This window comes from Equus caballus, chromosome 10, assembly GCF_041296265.1.
Source record: "Equus caballus isolate H_3958 breed thoroughbred chromosome 10, TB-T2T, whole genome shotgun sequence".
Lineage (NCBI taxonomy): Eukaryota > Metazoa > Chordata > Mammalia > Perissodactyla > Equidae > Equus > Equus caballus.
This window is the reverse complement of record NC_091693.1, coordinates 63,096,975-63,116,873: the sequence shown is the minus strand read 5'-3', so window position 1 is coordinate 63,116,873 and position 19,899 is coordinate 63,096,975. Positions and strand designations below refer to the sequence as shown.

At 40.1% G+C, this 19,899-nt stretch overlaps 1 protein-coding gene across 3 annotated transcripts in view; it reads left to right on the top strand.

The window, feature by feature from the left end:
• The window catches only part of PREP (prolyl endopeptidase), a 122,923-nt gene that overhangs the window by 26,998 nt on the left and 76,026 nt on the right, over positions 1-19,899 (top strand). For all 3 annotated transcript variants that reach the window (XM_023650865.2, XM_070223621.1, XM_070223622.1), the window contains exons 5-6: positions 1,501-1,710; positions 5,718-5,839. In XM_023650865.2, coding sequence (XP_023506633.1) covers positions 1,501-1,710; positions 5,718-5,839 — 332 coding nt within the window. The remainder of the gene's footprint in view (positions 1-1,500; positions 1,711-5,717; positions 5,840-19,899) is intronic.

The following is a 19,899-nucleotide window of genomic DNA, read 5'->3' as shown; positions in this document are numbered from 1 at the left end:
GCTCACAATGTACAGGCCCTGGTGGATGGAAAAGTAAATTGGACATGAGGCCTGGTCTCAGTCTTTGAGTTTTCTGAGAATGGTGCTATAAGGAAGATAGAGTATGGGTAAACCTTCAGATTCTTTTATAGTATGTGATTTTTTAAAACATGTATTTTAAATCGAAATGTTCTATTTCAATTTTTCCTGAAAATTTTCTAATTATATATAAACAATCCAAACACTATAGTGTTATGTAGAGTAAGGCGTGAATATTTTCTCCCCATCACCTTCTAGACTTTTTTCTGCATTTATATACCCATGAGCCTGGATACTCTATAGGAATTATAAGTGATTAGTAAGTAGGCTTTGTGAAATCTTAAACATATTTCCCATTAATAGAAATTCCTTGTAAAATAGTAGAAAACCTTTGAAAATAGTTGGGTTTCTTAGAATAATTTTCAACCCCCAGTAAAGTTTGGCAAACATCATAAGAGGAGATCTCTTGTGTCAGTGTCTGGTGTTAAATGCTATATATACTTTATGATTATAAAAACCAATATAAACATGTAAATATTTGTCAGGAAACATTCCACACTGATTGCAGTGTTCTGTCTGTCATGACCCTAAGGAATAGGACATAACAGAACAGTCTGTGGACTGTTGCTTGTCTTTTTTTTTCCACGGTCACTTTTGGAATGTACACTGTGAGCATTCGTTGCCCACCCTCTGCCTTTATTTAGCTGGGTTCATAGTGATCAGATGGTGTGGACATTAATCCTTCAGGGCCAGCAAGTCTCAGAAAATGAGGTTGTAAAGAGTGATTTCAAATAGTTTGGCATCCATTCCAAAAATTACCTAACGGCTCCAGTGTAATTCTGTTACGTGGAATGCATCATAATTCAGTCATTACTCTATATTCCTTACTCCTTTTTCCCTTCATTCCCTTCAGAGTATAGAGAAAAAATGCTGAAAGTCCCAGATGAGCTCTGCTTTTAAGTGAACTGCCTATTGAATTAAAGAAATTTAAAAATGGAAGCATCTTAGTGATAATCCAGTACAGTCATGCATCGCTTAACAATAGGAGTACATTCTAAGAAATGAGTCAACGGCAGTTCCATCATTGTGCGAACATCATAGAGTGCACTTACACAAACCTAGATGGTACAACCTATTACACACCTAGGCTCGATGGTACTAATCTTATGGAACCACCATCGTATATGTGGTCTGTCGTTTCCTGACAACGTTGTTATGTGGCGCGTGACTGTACCTCACTTTACAGATGAAGAAAGTAAGACCTGGAGAGATTTGGAAACTTGTCCAAGGTCATAAGGCGACTTCCTTGTAAGACCTGAGCTCAGCCCTCAGAGTTCCTCACTACATTTCCTGCTCCTTCTATTGCCGAATTCTGCCTCATGTATGACAGAGAGCTTGGTCAGACAGCAAAGAGGGCCATGGGCAAGGCTAGGAGTTGTCTCCCCATGTTCACTGTTTGATGATCTCGCCTCTGTCCCATAGGCTATGCATTCAGTGAAGATGGTGAATATTTTGCCTATGGTCTGAGTGCCAGTGGCTCAGACTGGGTGACGATCAAGTTCATGAAAGTTGATGGCGCCAAAGAGCTTCCAGATGTGCTTGAAAGAGTCAAGTTCAGCTGTATGGCCTGGACCCACGACGGGAAGGGAATGTTCTACAACTCCTACCCCCAACAGGATGGGAAAAGTGATGGTGAGTTAAGACTTCAGATGAAAGCACCTTTTTATGAACTAGAAGTGTGACTTCACATGACTATAAAAAGGAAGCTAAACTCCAATAGAGGTTGTTTGGTCTAGAGGCAAGATTCCTCAGAGGACGTTGTGTTAGTTAGCTTTGTTGTATAACAGATCACCCCAAAATTTAGTGGCTTAGAATAATGACTATTTATTTTTGCTTATGAGTCTATAGGCTGGCCAGGCAGTGCTTCTGGGTTTACACAGCTGAGTTCTATCATGTATCTGTGGTCAGCTGCGGGTCAGTTGGCTGGTCTTGGCTTGACTCTCATGTGTCTGGGGCCTCAGCTCTGCTCCATGTGGTCTCTCATCCTCTAGCACACCAGCCTGGACTGGGGCTTGTTTGCATGGCAGCTTAGTAGGATTCCAAGGGGAAGAGTCAAGAGGCACAACCTCCTTGATACCTATGCTTGCTACTGTCGTAACGTTACTTTGTTATGTTCTCTTGGCTAAAGTAAGTCATGGGGGCAGCCCCTCTTCAAGGGGTGGGGAAACAGATACAGCAAACTGTGAAGAATTGTGGCCATTATTGCAATTACTCCTTCACAAATGTGTTACATCTCCCAAGGGGATCATGGAGACGATGGATTTTTTTTAGTAAAACCAAATTATTTAATGATGTTGACTGATTTTAAAATTTTCCTATCGCAGTAGTCATCTCTCTTCCCCTGATCAGGAGTTACAGATCACCTGTTGGTTGCATTCATCTTGACAGTTTTCTCCTTGTTAATTTCCGGGGCACACCTTTGTTCTTCTCCCCTTCAATTGCACAAAGATCCTATTGTGTTCAAGTGGTTCCTCTTTCTTGCCACTGTCACTCCTCATCTTCCTGGACAAGAAGGGCCCTGCACCTTGTACCTTGCTGGCACAAGCTGTCAACATCATCTTCTTCCTTATACCACCCCATATTTCTACATGGTGTATGGCATTCTCATGTTGTCTTGGTTGGTCTTGACGGATGGTTTTTACAATCCCTTTGTTAGAGATTTGGAGCTGGGTGCAGAGTTTCAGTTCCTTATTGCAGGGCCTGGGGCTGCAGAAGAACAGACAAGAAGCAGAGCTGCTCCATTGCTTTCTACTGCACATGCTGCCCCATTGTCATGACTTGCTGTATCTTTGTCATCTTTAAAGGTGCTTGCTTTCTTTTCTGATTCCTCCCCCTAGTTGAATTGGGAATAAGGCTACAACACTTTTTATCTCTTTTGGCTGTTATTAGCTTTTGCTGCCTTTTGATTAGACTACTGCAATACCTTCTTCTTAATTCACCAATGAACTACAGGAGGAGCTAAGAGTAGGCTCTTTATTCAAGGATGTTGGCTGAAGAAAGACCTCTGTGCTCTATACACTGAATTAGCTGCCTGTGTTAAAAGTACCCTGAGTTAGGAAATGTTGGCTATTTCCAAGTTCTGGGAGAACAAAAAGTGTATAACTGGCTATTTCTTGTTAGAGAACAGTGTTAACTTGTGAAAAACATGAAAGTTACTATTTATCCTTAGCTTTCAGTGGCAAAAATGGTGATGATTAATAATTGTAGTTGATTGAAGAAAGCCAACATCATCTCCCAGCTGTATTTTGCTGCCTTTTTATGCAGAGGACCTCAACAGCCTATGTGATAGAGGGACTTACGAATGACGCTAAGCTTCTTACCAGTGTTCCTGGAAAAGCCGTGGAAAATCACCAAGTATACCCTAAAGCCTTTTTTAATATTATGGTATTATCTTGCTTTTTTTCTTCATTGTCCTGAAGGCTTGGTATGTTTTTATAATGAAAAAAAAATAGTTCAGTTTCATAACAGCCTCCAAAATCAGCAAATATGTGTGAATTACCTCCAGGGTGATACCCGCCTGATACTTAACTTTTTTTTTAAATAGACTTTTTCTTTTAGAGCAGTATTAGGTTCACAGCAAAATTGAACAGAAGGTACAGATATTTCCCATACTTCCCCTGCCCCTGCACGTGCATACCCTTCCCTATTACAACATCCCCCATCCGCCTGGTACAACTGATGAACCTTTGTGGACACATCATAATCACCCAAATCCATAGTTTACATTAGAGTTCATTCTTGGTGTTGTACATTCCATGGGTTTGGACAAATGTATAATGATATGCAGCCACCATTCCAGAATCAGAGAGAGTAGTTACACTGCCCTAATAATCCTCTATGTTCCACCTATTCATCCTCCCTCACCACCCACCCCTGGCAAACACTCACCTTTATATTGTCTACATATTTTGGCCTTTTCTGGAATGTCACATAGTTGGAATCATTCAGTAGGTAGCCTTTTCAGATTGACTTCTTTGACTTAGTAATATATGTTTAAGTTTCCTCCATGTCTTTTCATGGCTTGGTAGCTCATTTCTTTTTAGCACTGAATAATATTCCCTTGTCTGGATGTAGCACAGTTTATCCATTCATCTACAGAAGGACATCTCGGTGGCTTCCTAGTTTTGGCAATTATGAATAAAGCTGCTGTAAATATTCACATGCAGGTTTTTGTGTGGACATAAGTTTTCAACTCCTTTGGGTAAATACCAAGGAGTATGATTGCTAGATTGTATGGTAAGAATATGTTTAGTTTTGTAAGAAACCACCAAACTGTCTTCCAGAGTGGCTGACCGTTTTGCATTTCCCCCAGCAATGAATAAGCGTTCCTATTGCTCCACATCTTTGCCAGCATTTGGTGTTGTCAGTGTTCTGGATTTTGGCCATTCTGTTAGGTGTGTGGTGGTATCTCCTTGTTTTAATTTGCATTTCCTTGATGACATATGATGTGAAGCATCTTGCCATATGTTATTTGTTATCTGTCTATCTTCTTCGATGAGGTGTCTGTTAAGGTCTTTGATCCATTTTTTAACTCGGTTGTTTGTTTTCTTATTGTTGAATTTTAAGAGATTTTTGTATGTTTTGGATAACAGTCTTTCATCAGATATATCTTTTGCAAATATTTTCTCCCAGTCTGTGACTTGTCTTTTCGTTCCCTTGACCGTATCTTTCACAGAACCGAAGGTTTTAATTTTAGTGAACTTGAACTTATCAATTGTTTCTTTCATGGATTGGGCCTTTGGTGGTGTATCTAAAAAGTCATCGCCAAACCCAAGGTCATCTAGATTTTCTCCTATGTTAACTTCTAGGAGTTTATAATTTTGCCTTTACTTTTAGGTGTATGATCCATTTTGATTTAATTTTCGTGAAGTGTGTAAGGTCTCTGTCTAGATTGTTTTGCATGTAGATATTCAGCTGTTCCAGCACCATTTGCTGGAAAGACTATCTTTTCTCCATTCTTTTACCTTTGCTCCTTTGTCAAAGATCAGTTGACTGTATTTATGTGGGTCTATTTCTGGGCTCTCTAGTCTGTTCCATTGATCTCTTTGTTCATTCTTTTGCCAATACCACGCTGTCTTGATTAGTTATAGTAAGTCTCAAAGTCAGGTAGTGTCAGTCTTCCACCTTTGTTCTCTTCCTTCAATATTGTGTTGGCTATTCTGGGTTTTTTTTGCCATTTCACATAGACTTTAGAATCAGTTTTTCAATATCCACGTAATAACTTGCTGGGATTTTGGTTGGGATCACGTTGAATCTATAGATCAAGTTGAGAAGAACTGACGTCTTGACAATCTTAAGTCTTCCTATTTGTGAACATGGAATATCTCTCCATTTATTTACCTCTTTGATTTCTTTCCTGAAAGTTTTGTAGTTTTCCTCATGTAGATCTTGTACGTATTTTGTTAGATGTATATCTAAGTGTTCCATTTTGGAGGGGTACTAATATAAATGTTTTTAGTTTCAAGTTCCACTTGTTCGTTGCTGGTATGTAGGAAAGCAATTAACTTTTGTATATTGACCTTGCATTCTGCAACAAGATGCTTAACTTTTAAAATGTTTCTAGCATGGTACAATATGGGTGGAATAGATTTTCTTGAAATTGCCAAATGTGCTTCAATATACAGTTTTAACTCCTGCAGGCACAGAGACATCCACCAATCTCCACCAAAAGCTCTGCTACCATGTCTTGGGGACCGATCAGTCAGAAGATATTTTGTGTGCTGAGTTTCCTGATGAGCCCAAGTGGATGGGTGGAGCTGAGGTATTGTACCGCTATGAAATTCTACCCTCAAAGACCGTATGTCATGGATTGTATATATAAATATTCTCTTTATATGATGATCTTTATGGGTGATAGAAGTCCCTTGAGTGAATATTCTTTTGTTAAAAATATTGATATTCAACTTGACTCTTAACAGTGAAGGTGATAAACCTTTTAACTGTAATCTCAACATAAAAATCTTAACGCTAAAAGATATATGTGCTTATGGTAAAAAAAAAAAAGAAACTTTAAAGTACAGAATAACATAAAGTAAGACATGAATATTTTGAAACTCAGAATCCTACTTCTCAGAGGTGAGGAGAATATCCTTCCAAAAATTTTCCTTCTATATATAGGTGTGAATGTGGGGAGAGAGAGAGAGGATGTGTGTGTTTTCCTTTTTCACACAACTGTGCTCTTCATGCATATTTTTCATTTATTTTTACGTTAAAATAAGTATCTTTTAGACATTTTCCTGTCTTACAGATAGTTCATACATTCTTTGGGGTCTTGACTATAACTGTCCTCTATGGAAGTGATGTGTTTCTAAGTTACTGGCCCAGATTTTATTCTGTATCTTGAGAATCAACTGGGAAAAAACTTAGAGGTGCTTGGAGTAAGAATTGGATTCTTCTTGTTGGCTCACTTCTGAGTACTAAGAAATAGTTTTTTATTTTATTTATTTATTTATTTATTTATTTATTTATTTATTTATTTATTTTTGAGGAAGATTAGCCCTGAGCTAACTGCTGCCAATCCTCCTCTTTTTTTTTTTTTTTTTTGCTGAGGAAGTCCGGCCTTGAGCTAACGTCTGTGCCCATTTTCCTCTACTTTATATGTGGGATGCCTACCACAGCATGGCTTTTGCCAAGCGGTGCCGTGTCTGCACCCAGGATCCAAACTGGTGAATCCCGGGCCGCTGAAGTGGAACATGTGAACTTTGCTGCGCCACCAGGCAGGCCCCAAGAAATAGATTTTAAAAGAAATAAAAGCATTCTGAGTCTTTTAATATATGTGGACTATCATCCCATTTTTAGTGGGATTGAGGAGCCCATGAGAAATTTTTTAGCTTATTAAGCCACTTACCTCTTCCCTGAGAGACACTTAATACTTTGCTAAGAAAAGGACATTCACATTTGAACTTCTGCTCGTGGGTCTGGTTCATTGGGGGATGGAATAGAAATCCGTGGTGTTTTTAGTCCATGTGTGTTGACATACCTTATTCCAAATTCTCCTTTTTTAAGTTTTGTTTCTCTAGACCAGAGGTTGGCAAACTAATGCCATCAAGCCAAATCGGGCCTCCTGCCAGTTTTTGTAAATAAAATTGTATTGAAACTCAGCCACACTGTTGACATGTTGTCTGTGGCTGCTTTCAAGCTACGACAGCAACAGCAGAGTTGACTAGTTGCCTCAAAGCCTCACAAAGCTGAAAATACTCTCTGACTCTTTATGGAAAAAATTGGCCAGACTTTAATGCAGTGTGTTAAAAATGAATTTCTAGGACTTATTATTACCTACAACTTTCCCCTTTTTTAATGCTTTTTCTTTTCCACCTAACTCCCCAACCTAGAGGCTTTTCTTGTGTAGTTACTTTTGTCATATTTCTCACATACTTGTTTTTAATGGCTCTCTGTATTGGTAGATTGTTTCTACTAAGTTTCCTTCTTAGCCCAGCTTCTCATACCTAAGGCTTCTGCTTACTACAGATAATGCGTATTTGTTTATAAAATAATAGACATTTTTATCTTCATCTGACTGAAATAATTAGGGAGATAAATATGCTATCAAGAAAAATTTTAAATTTTAAATGTTAGGTCTTGTGTTTCTCTTACCCTTTTTGGGGGAGAGGTTGTGATGGGGAAAACCTGAACTATATTTTTAATAATCAGATTTTATTCCTTTGGATTCTTCGTAAAACCAAAACATGCTCTCTTGGAGAAATTTTTATGCTTCAAAACTAATAATTTAATTGCAGCAAACCTGTTTTAATTAAGGTGAAATTATTTGATGGATACAATAACATGAATACTGAAAATAAAGGCCAGAATATTCCTATATTTTCGCATACTGGTCTAAAAGAAACAAGCTTAACAGTAGAAAACACCTGCAACTCTAGTTGTTTGGCTCTCTTTATTAGCATTTGGTTGAAGCAGCTAGGTTTTTTTTCTTTTTTAAAAAGTGTGGTAAAATATACGTAACATAAAATTTACCAGTTTAATCATTTTTTAAGTGTAGAGTTCAGTGGCATTAAGTACATTCACATTATTGTGCAACCATCAGCACCATCTATCTCCAGAACTCTTTTCATCTTGCAAAACTGAAACTCTGTCCCCATTCAGCAATAACTCCCCATCCCCCACCCCCAGTCCCTGGTAACCACCATTCTACTTTCGGTCTCTGTGTGTTTGGCTGTGCTAGGTACTGCTTATAAATGTCATCGTTATAGTATCTGTCCTTTTGTGACTGACTATTTCACTTAGCATAACATTGTCTAGGTTCATCCATGTGTGAGAATTTCCTTTCTTTTTGACACTGAATAATATTCCATTGTGTGTACATACCACATTTTGTTTATCTATTCATCCATCTATGGACACTTGGGGTGATTCCACAGCATTATTGTGAATAATGCTGCTATGAGCAGCCAGTTTTTTAAAATACAGTGGAGGCATATAAGATATGCATTTAACATGTGTATATTCAATTCTACCAGCTAGACAACTGAAAAGAAGAGCAGATTTAAATAGTTCAGGTGGTCCTTCTACCATTCATTCAATAGATGTTCACTCCGTGTAACTGGTCTAATATAATTTTTACCACACCCTTCAGAGGTGGTGACCATTCCATTGCATGGACAAAATAACATACCTGCAAGGGTAATTAACTTACAGGTCCATGGCAGGAACCGCTTGCTGGTATGTTAGACCCCACAGCCTGTATCTTCTTAACTACCATGCACTCGGCCTCCATGATCAAAAGAAAAGAAATCATGCAAAAACAGCAGCAATGACCATTTAAAGAATGGCAGTAAATGAAGAGATGCATCTGTACTGCACAGAAGTAATAAACGAAGTTATAAGAAAAACTAAAGGGACATATATAGTGAGTCCTAAGGAACTTTCTATTGGATCAGGGCCCTAATGAGCAAATTCTGCAGAGGACGTCTTTAAGAAAACCAGTGGGCTCAGTAAACAATGAACTGGGTGTAGATTTCCCTTAAGTTGTGTTCCAACTGCTTGGAGGGTCTTGCTAGACAGATGTCACCTCACCAGTTGCCAAGGTTGTTTGGGCAGGTCCTGCTGACTATGTGAGTGTCCCCTTCCTTCTTCACCCTACTATGTGTGGTCTTTCTGAGCTGAGAGGGCCTTCTTGCTGCATAGAGGAGCATTCTTTGTCACTTCAACACAAGTGCTATAGTTCACACGTATGAAGCCTTCAGAAGCCTCAGGCCCATCCTGGATTGATGGTTCAGTTCCAGGTCAGAGGAATCTAGATTATGAAAAAAATCTTGATGTGGGAATTTCTTGTACTTGTCAAGGAAGTATGATAAGCCCAGGGGAGTCCAAGAAGCTGGTGCAAGTTGACTGGCTGGACCGGAAGCACCCATGACTGGTGCACAGATAAGCAATCAGGGCATTCACTGGAAATGAAGTAGACAGTTTCCTAACAGCCTTTTTTTAGTGACTTGTGCCTTAGAGACAAGCCAGTAGTCCTTTTCATAACCAGGCACCAAATGTATGTGCTGCAATCGTTGCCTTTATTTTTCAGGTAGTTGCTTTTAGAATTGTCATTTTGCACCTCGTATTTTATTAATATATTTAACAGTGTCTCCGAACGGAGAGCCAGTGTTAGAGTGATGCGGTGTAGTGGAGTAAAAATCAGATTTTTATTCTAATCCTATCTGGTGGCCTTGGGCAAGTCACTTCATCTCTCCAAGTCTGCTTCTTTCCTTTCCTCCAGGGCTTTTTCAGCTCTGAAAGTCTATGGATGGAGGATTAGTCATAGCATCTCATAGACCCTGAAGCAGGCTTCCTGGGTGAGAACATAGCTGCTGGATGTGAGAACAGTAGGAGATGGGGTGTCAGGCTTTGTGGCTGTGGTTGGAGGGGCACGTGGGTGGGTGACTGGCTGGGTGTGTGGAGGCATGTGGGTCTCTGGCAAGCTGCTGTCCTCCTCCCCTTTGGCTGCTGCAATCTAGGTTCACTGAGGGCTTCCCTTTGTGTCCTAGATGCTGTCTCCTCATGACTCATCTTCCTTCGCCTGTACCTCCTCTACCTTCCTGCACGGCCAGGTCTTTCTGGCCTTGAGCGGTCTGGAAATTACGATCAAGAAGCAGCTTTAGTTTTTCCACTGTTGCCTCTGACAGCATCTCTCCCCAGGACGACTGCCTCCTACCCAGCAGAACCCATAGCTCTCTGGATGCTTTTGGGTATTAGAACTGTTACTAAACGTGCATTGCAGTCAAAAACAGAATATTGACTCTCCGGTGTACATGCTTCTTCCCTCTCCCCCGCTCAAGTTTGGTGAGCACATGGGGGACTAGCAGATGTAGGGTAGGAGCTATTCATTGTAGGTAGTGAGATCCCTTCAATTCTGGGAACCTTTGGCTATTTTTTTTTTCCTACCATAGAAAGACTTGGACATGAATAGCCATAGCAGCCTTGTTCATGATAGCCCCAAACTGGACACAACCCAAATACCCATTAATAAGTGCATGAATGAACAAATTGTGGTACATCCCTATGATGGGATGCTACTCAGCATTAACAAGGAGTGAACTATTGATGCACCCAACAACGTGGATGAATCTCAAAATAATCATGCTCCGTGAAAGAAGCCAGAAAAGAAAGAGTACATAGTGTTCAATTCCATTTATATAACACTCTCTAGAAAATGCAAACTAGTCTCTAATGGCACAAAGCAGATCAGCAGTTGCTTGGAGATTGGGGGTGGGGAACGGGAGGGAGGGAATGTGAAGGGGCAGGACGAAACTTAGGGGGATGATCAGACTGGACCATTGGAATTTAAGTGTGACAGTTGGGCCATTCTGAGCAATGACAGGATCTTCTGTTACCTCCGGGTAAACCTCCAGATTTAGTTTCTCCAGTGGTGGTGCAGGGAGGAGGAGCTGCAGAAGAGGAATAGAATTTTTGCTCATTGGGAGCTGTGTGATCTCTCTTGGCTGCTGACAGTCGTGAGCTGTGTCCAGACACCAGCTCTCTATGGCGTCCTTCTGTAGGTGGTGAGATCCCTTCCATTCTGGGAACCTCTGTACTTTGTTGTTTTCTGATGTGGGTTATAAACTCTCTGGCTGACCTTTGCACTGCCCTGGCAAAGCTGCTCCCAGCAGGATTCCCTCGAGATTCATACCTCTCTGCCACTCCCCTCAACCCCCATCCTTTGTCAGCTGGGACCTTTAAAATGACTGGAGGCCAGCTACCTTCCTGGTGCCTCTTGGCTGAGGGGAAGCCACATCCACAGGTCATTCCATCCTGGAAGTGCGGGCAGTGTTCACCACTGTCCTCCTCACCTGCCGACCAAGGGCCTCCTGCCTTTGATCCCCCTGACACCTCCGTGCTGCTGGGTCACAGAACAGCAGCTCCCTCATGCCCCTGGGGGCAACGTGCAACAGATAGCTAGCATTTGGTTGAAAGGACAGTGATGTTAATTATTATTTAACATAGACGATGAGGCTTTAGTTGGAGGGCGGGATTGTGGGAGGATAGAATTCGTCATGTTTTAGAAAGTTCTATTGGACACACACAAAAAAAGAAAGAAAATCTTTTTTATTTAAAAGTGAATTGTAGAGCATTTGAAAAAAAAAAAAAACCCAGAAATCAAGTATTTTGAGGCACTTTTCCCAGCAGGGGGTGCTCTAGAATGAAGATTCTGAAAATGTATCAAGTCCCTTTAGAAAGGATTAAGGAGAAAATGCCCAGCCTCTTTGTGATTATCCAGCTGAATCCTGCATTGAGAACCTAACTCTATTCTACCTAGTTCTAGAGAAAAAAAAAGTTTGATTTTCTTTTTTTACAAAGGTAATCCTAATCTTGCTATTTGTCACATAAACCATCTTTCTATGTTTACTTGTGATCCCTAATAATTAAAAAATATATATATTTGTGTACAATTTGTATGTATATTTACAGGTATAGGAACATGTAAAATCGTTGCCTGTACCTTGACTCACCATGGGCACTCAGTGAATGTTGATTTCCTTACCTGCCCTCCCCTGCTGAGGCTCATGTATGCAGACTGTCTAGGCCTGGTGTGTACCCGGCCTCACCTTACACATCATACATAGTCAGTGAGGTACAGATGCTCCTCGGGGAGCTCTGCCTCACCTGCCCCTTACTCCTTGCGTAGTTTTGACTTGGCACAGTGACGGTTCAGCAGCCCTCTTCCTGGTCGGCACAGTCCATGTATTTATCCCCTAAATGCCTAGTGAGCCCTTACTTGCATCCAGCATTGTGCTAGGGCCAGGTGATACTCAGGAGCAGAGATGGGCAGGCGTGGGCCCTTACAGAAGATGTTCTGATGTAGTAAACTATTCTGTGTGCACATTTGTAAACAATACAGTGAGGTTGGAGGGCTCATGACAGAATTTCCTCCATTTTCGGTTTGTGTGTCATTTTGAAGACATGAATGTCCTCTTGACAAGGTCAGTGATTGAGCCTGAGGCTGCCAGCGTGTGGTCTTATTGGCGACCCCTCATTTCCTTGTGCTGTCCCAGGGAGTCCTGCACTCTCCCCTGACTCCTAGAGACTGATTCCCTCAGTTCATCACAGGAGCGACTGGGTGGTTGTCTCTCTGTCAGGCCCAGGGTGGACTCCTGACTGGACTGTGTGTGTCCGAGCTTCCTCGCTTGTGTCCTCTTTTTCATCGGCACCGCATAGAGTGATCATATCCATCACACCAAGTAGGACGCGGGGAAATCTCAGCAGCATGGTTGTCAAGGCAGGAAAGTCAGGAGGCCAAAATAAAGACCTGGACGTGAGTAAGGCTGGAAGACTGTGCTGCTCTGGGCACAGAGGACACCTCCTGATGAGAGAGAGTTGGTTTTTGTAGCAGTAATATAGATTTGTTAATCAATCACTTTTCTCACCTGACCCGTCTTATTGCTCAGTAAGGGAGAAAAGAAAACATGCAGTAGCTTCTTGAATAACCAAGCTTATCTGCCAGAGAAACAACCAGGTAGTTTAGAAACAATAGTGGCTACATCATGTCAAGACCTCCAGTATTTATTTTACTCTGAATGGGTTTTCTTTTCCTATCTGTTTCTGGCCTACCGAACAACACATCATACAGTGTGTGGATGATTCTTTTTCCCCTATTGCTGTGGTACTTCACTGTATTGGGGGCCCTCAGTAGTTGATTTAACAACTACCTGTTATCGATGTTTATGTTAATATGCTTCACATGTGCTTGTGACCGCCCCTGTACTTCTGTTACTGACACTGTTATTTTTATTACAAATCCGTAATGAGTCCCATAAATGAAAAGCCATCACTACAGGTGATGAGTTTGACATTTAAAAGTTTTCCTAGGTTAAGTTTTGGAAACATACTTAATATTAAAGAGATGATGTTATGATTCACAACCCTTATGAAAGGAATCCAAAAGAGTCTATGAAGTAAAATTGATAAAGTGTCCTGTTCTGAGAGGAACATGATTAACTCTCAAAGCTATTAAAATCCGTTTTCACTCCTTTTGTTAATTTCCCAGACAATTTTAAGTCTCACTGCTTTTTGTATACTTTTTTATACACACAGCTAATTCTTTCATCATAGTATATAAAAGAAAAGTCTTTCCTCAATTTGAAAAAGTGCATCTGGATTCAAATTATGAAAAAACTTTCTCCACCCTCTTCTTATTGGACTCTAAGTAGGAAAAAATTGTATATAAAAGAAATTTCGTGTCTGTGAAGATTTGATCATTCACACAAGACCACATGACTGGAGCTCAGTAGCTCCAGCATAAACTAGCTTAGGAGTTTTTTTTTGAAAATGATAATGTGTTTAGTGAAAATCTACATATTCTACGTGTATAAAAATACTGGTTATGTGTCCCATCCTTTTGGAAGACAAATAACTTTATAGATATTTAAATGATTGGGAGTTTAAAACATTAATAAATGATCTTCTATTAATTTTCTCCTAACATGAGATGCATGAAGAAAAGCTAGCTTATTCAGGTCCTTTGGAAAGCCCAGCTCTTCTTATTATGTAATATTGAAACTGAGAATAGCCAAATGCATTGATTTAAAAAATTTTATAATGCTAGTAATAGTAAATAATATTGGTTTATTGTTTAAAATGAAATACAAAGATTTCATTCTCCAGAGAAACTGCTATCATTGACATATTCTTTTGCACTTATTTCTGTAGATTCATTTTTTTAAAAAAGCCTCAAATCAATAGATGGTAGAGCTGTTGACCTCTGTGACCGGGGAGCAGCTTGAGCCAGACTCTGGTCTGAATGGATCACTGTCACACCTACATGAGGCATTAACTGAGGACATTTCATAAAAACATATTAGCTGGGATGAGATTCCCCTGAGCTGTGCTCTGGTTCTTGCTTCTCTCTCTACGTTCTGTGATTTTATGCCTCCTGGGTTTGTAGGGGTTATATTCCTGAATATGCTAAGTCACGTGAATTATGTGTTTGTTGGACTAGCGCAGAGTAAAGTAGAAAATGCCTACTCCATCAATTGCTTGAATGAAGTCTATCAAGGGTTTCCTTGGTATTACTATCTCAGTGTAGCTTAATACCATAATATGCGCAATTAAAATTTCTTAAGAAATTAATGTGGCTTCTTTAATGAAAGTATAAAGTCTGATACCCCCATACCTTATTTATGCCTTACTTTTTGATAAATATAGGTGAGTATGGCAGCTGTTATTAGGTGCCTTCTCCAAAAATAGAAGCCAACGTTTATAAAAGTTTCTTCTGGTTAGCGTAAAATGTGCCCAGTTGAGAACCCACAAAGGTTAGAGGGGAACACTTCTCTCCCCACCCCTCTGACCTCAGCTCAGGGTTTCTCAGTGACGAGACACAAGTGAGGTTGGGAGTTCACAGCCTAGCTGATTCACAGCCCTAAGCCACAATCTGCAGTGAGCACCTTGTTAGCAATCGATTTGATGTCTAGTTCTCCGTCTGTTGAGTTTTGTTTCGTTTCTAGTCGATTCAGAACTCCAGCAAGGAGACGCACACTGTTGTTGGGCCTGCCCAGGAGACTGAGTGAAAGAGCAGTAGCTGTGGGCTGTGCTAATCTACACGCTGCCTATTTACAGGGTATTTTTGACCCCTTGCATGCTGTCATAGGTCAGGTTCGTGGAAAGCAGACTCAGGAAGTTTCATGGGAATGCTTTCAAAATCTCCGCCTGTGCTGGGGAGCAAAGGCAGCAGAGAGGGGAGTTGAACAGTGATGTAGTCATTACAAAGACTTGAGCCAGTCCTTCATCAAGCTCTCGGGCTGGATTAGGCCTTCAGCATTTTCTAACTGGGGATGAGCAGTCTGGGCCTAAACTCCTGCGTTAATCAGTCATTGCATGTGGGATGAGCCTGGCCTCGGGAGAGGTGGCTCTTTTGAACTTGACAAGGCCTGGGAGTTCTCAGCTGAGTGCTGCCTGGTCCCAACACCCAGCCGCTGGAGGGATGAGTACTTCTGTCCTGGAGGGCAGACCACAGCATCCACTGCGCATGCTGATGTCTGTCGGTGAGATGTGTACTTGAGAATGAACATATATAGCTCGAGTGTATGTTAGACGTAGCTCTCTGAACGAGATACCAATACCAACAAGGCAGTTGTAAGAATGGAAAAATTCAAGCAACCATTTTTAGAGTAATTCTACTTCTCCTTTAGGAATCACTTAGGGCCCATCCCTTCCCAAAAGCCTTCTCAGTTCTCACTCTTCCTCCCAGCTCCCCTTCCCATTAGATGCTCCTCTGCCCTCTCATCGTGCTTCCTACTTCTCATGATTACTGTTCTAAAGCATTACCTTATGAGTGTGTGCGTGTGTCTGCGTGTCTGTCTGTCTCTCCTGCCTGAGCATGGCCTCTTGAAGGCCCTGTCCTGTGCATTTCAGAATCTATTTCAGCAGCAGGCTGACTGTCAGTAAATGCTGGTTGAAAACAGCCTCAGCCCTGACTCCTCCAATAATGGACAGCTGGGTTTGGTGGCACGTGCTAAATCATCTCTTTGGTAAAGGATATGGAAAGTTGGCTGACACCAAGATTTTCCTGTTAAAACCAGCCACCTGTGGTGACAGTAGCCATCTCCGACCTCATCCACCCCCAGGAGCAAGGGGATGGCCTTTGGGTTTGTTTTTTGTCTTTCAAGGTTCATCCAGTTATGGATAATAAAACGCTAAGTACCAGTGGATTTCCAGATGTCATTTAGCCCATGTGTAGAATCCATATTCTTCGTACATCTGCATTTTTCCTTTTTCCAAAACTTTTATCAATACAGACGTTATTACTGTCTTCTTCCTTAATTAACATTTTCTTTTTTTTTTTTTTTTTAAAGATTTTATTTTTTCCTTTTTCTCCCCAAAGCCCCCCGGTACATAGTTGTGTATTCTTCGTTGTCGGTTCTTCTAGTTGTGGCATGTGGGACGCTGCCTCAGCGTGGTCTGACGAGCAGTGCCATGTCCGCGCCCAGGATCCGAACCAACGAAACACTGGGCCGCCTGCAGCGGAGCGCATGAACTTAACCACTCGGCCACGGGGCCAGCTCCGTTAATTAACATTTTCTAATGATATTTAATGAGTACTCTAAATGTAATTCAACAAATGACTTCACAGAATTAGATTGTCAAAGTAACTTGTATCTAAAGGGAAATACTTTTTTCAAAAATTGTCAGTGTTAAGAATGGTAAATAATTCTAGCTTTCATCTTGTTGCTATTGTTTGGAATGCAATTAATGGATTTAATAACAGCAAGTGTAACTATTTCATTTACAGTAATTCTTAGAATTTGGTTTTTGTTGATATTTATTTTCATAAATGATATATTTTCATGAAATAAAATCATTTTGACTTAAGGAAAATTTGTTTAAAAGAATATAGACATAAAATAGAAGGAAGCCGTGAAAAGCACAAGTTTAAGAATTACATACTTTATAATTGATCAGACTAGCATTTTTGCAACCTAGTTGTAAAAAGTCAGTGCTTTTGAATCAGATTAATTGCTTCCAGAGAACAGAGTTATTCTAGCTGTTGTCATATTGTTTAAAGAAAAAACAATAATATTTACTGAACTGGAATTTACACTGTTCCATGGGGCCGTTGGCTCTCCTGCTTTTCTCTTTTCCTTTTATCTGGATTTCAGGAAAGTCACTTTATTCCCTTGAGATTCAAGTGTTCCCATGGGCAGGACTTTTGTCTTCCCCTCCCACTGATTTCCAAAATTCATTTTTTAAATTGCCTTGAAATATAGTCTGAATGTGAGGCCGTGGTTCATTATGTACTGTTGTTGATTAAATTTCAGTGGAAGAAGGTGTATTTCTAATCTGTATACTTTGGGGTGACAATGACTAAATGATTTTGAAATTTGAGACCTTTCGCATTTGAAAATTCAGAATTGTTTCCAGTTTAGCAAATTTGTTGAGTGGCCATGGAACGTCTGGGTTGTGTGAAAGAGAGTTTAGTGAAAAAGACTGACTTAATTGGCGTCCCAACAACGATGTACCTTAGGACTTCTGCCTTAGATTAAATATAAACTGCTACAACTATTTAGTCCAGCCAGAAATGCTGAGAAAAACTCATTAGATGTGCTTGAGACAGCTGTCATCGAAGGTTTGGTGTGGTGCGTGCAGTGAGTTTTACTGCCCTGTCTTTCTGTGGGCTGAATCATTGCAACTGATTTGACCATCGTTCATGATCGATGGAGCATGACTTTAAGCACTAAGCTGTAAAGAGCCTGTCTTTATTTAAAGGACAAGAGAACAAAAGCATGAAGTATTATTAATGAGGCTGCTTTCTACTGCATTTAGTAAAGTTAAAGTAGTGAGGTTGCTGATGATATGCTCAATATAGGATGGTTTAAAAATAAGGTGGAACCTGAATTCTGGTCATTGTCTTATTAGCTATGTAGATGAAAAGCTTAAGGAAAATGTATAAAACACTAGAAATAGACTGTATAACTCCCAAAGCAGTCAAAGAAGTGGAAAAGTCTATAAAGAAATTTATACTAACAGTACAAAGAAGAGCAGAAAAGGGAAAAGCAAGGTGTATAGAATATTCAAAATTAAGACTGTGGAAGCCAGTACATCAGCAATAACAGTTAACGAAAACAGAATACAGATCATTAGGTTGGATTTTTAAAACTCCATCAAGTCATATGTTCATTTACGAGAGAACCACTTAAAACGTAATGACATGTGGGGCCAGCCCAGTGGTGCAGTGGTTAAGTTCACACGCTCCACTTCAGCAGCCTGGGATTCGCAGGTTCAGATCCTGGGCACAGACCTACGCACCACTTGTCAAGCCATGCTGTGGCAGGCGTCCCACATATAAAATAGTGGAAGATGTGCACAAATGTTAGCTCAGGGCCAATCTTCCTCAGCAAAAAGAGGAGGATTGGTGGCAGATGTTAGCTCAGGGCTAATCTTCCTCACCAAAAACACCCCCCAAAAAACATAATGACATGCAATTTGGAAATACATTGAGGATCAGAATAGAGAGAAGAGTGAGTGTAAATCAGAAATTTATATGAAGTTTCTCCAATACTGTTTGACGATCTTTGAAAAGACTATAAGGAGCCTAGAAAAAGGTGAAGAGAATGCACCTGAGGCATTTGATATTATGTGTAGTTTATGACAAAAACTCATACAGTAAAATGTGATTCATTTTGGGGAAAGGAGACTGCTTCAGAACTCAGAAAAAAGTCAACAAGAAACAGCAGCCAAATTAAACAAGACTTTCTAGAATCTTTTACAAAACTGTAATTTACTTGGAATCCCACTTCTATTTCAGGTACAAATTACTCTGGCTTTAAAATACTTTTTCTGAGAAAGAGATGTTTAACTTATAACATCCAGTGTACTGCCAAGTGTTTAAAAACACTGGACCTCAGGGTGGTCTGGTGGTGTAGTGGTTAAGTTCATGCACTCTGCTTTGGCAGCCTGGGGTTCACACGTTCAGATCCTAGGCGCAGACCTACACACTGCTTATCAAGCCATGCTGTAGCAGCATCCCGCATACAAAATAGAGTAAGATTGGCACAGATGTTAGCTCAGGGACAATCTTCCTCATGTAAAAAGTGGAAGATTGGCAACAGATGTTAGCTCAGGCCCAGTCTTCCTCACCAAAAAAAAAGCAAACAAAAAAAACGCTGGACGTTTTAGACATGCATAGCCATTATGATTAATTTATAAATGCAAAGAATCTGATTGACAAACAGCTGGTCTACTAAAACAAACCTGTAGATAGAAAGTGGATGGATGTTTTTGGAGAGCTAGAATCCAATTGCTACAAGTCTAAAAACTTACGCTAGTAAGTAAAACCGTAAGTATTCTGTGCTCAAACACGCTCATTTAGATGACATTTAGCTTGATATCAGCACATTGCACTGATACCAGGAGTCGGTGTATGTGGGCTTGATAAGAGCAGTGCAACAGGTCAAAGTTATGCTGACAGTTTTACCTCTGTATAAAAGAAAAGAAGCATGCTCCAAAGGCTGCAGGTAGTTCATAGAAGTGTTATTGGAATAGGAAACAGAAACGGTAAAAATATCCTACTGTGTAATGAGACAGAAGGAAATATATCATTGTTATGCTTTTTGTTAATTATAGGTGTTATCTTTTTAATTCATCCTCTATTAATTACTTTCTTAATTCTTACATCTATATATTTTAAGCGTACAGAATAATATGCCCTAAAAAATGTAATTATCCCAAAAAGAATTAGAAATGAGTTAAAAAAATAAAAACATAATGACAAATTTTTGCTTATGGCCATGACAGTGTATCTGGTACTGGACTAGCCGTCCTGCCATAAATAGCTAGAAAACTTTACAAAATAGACAAAACAACTGTTTACAGATATTTGTCAACAGG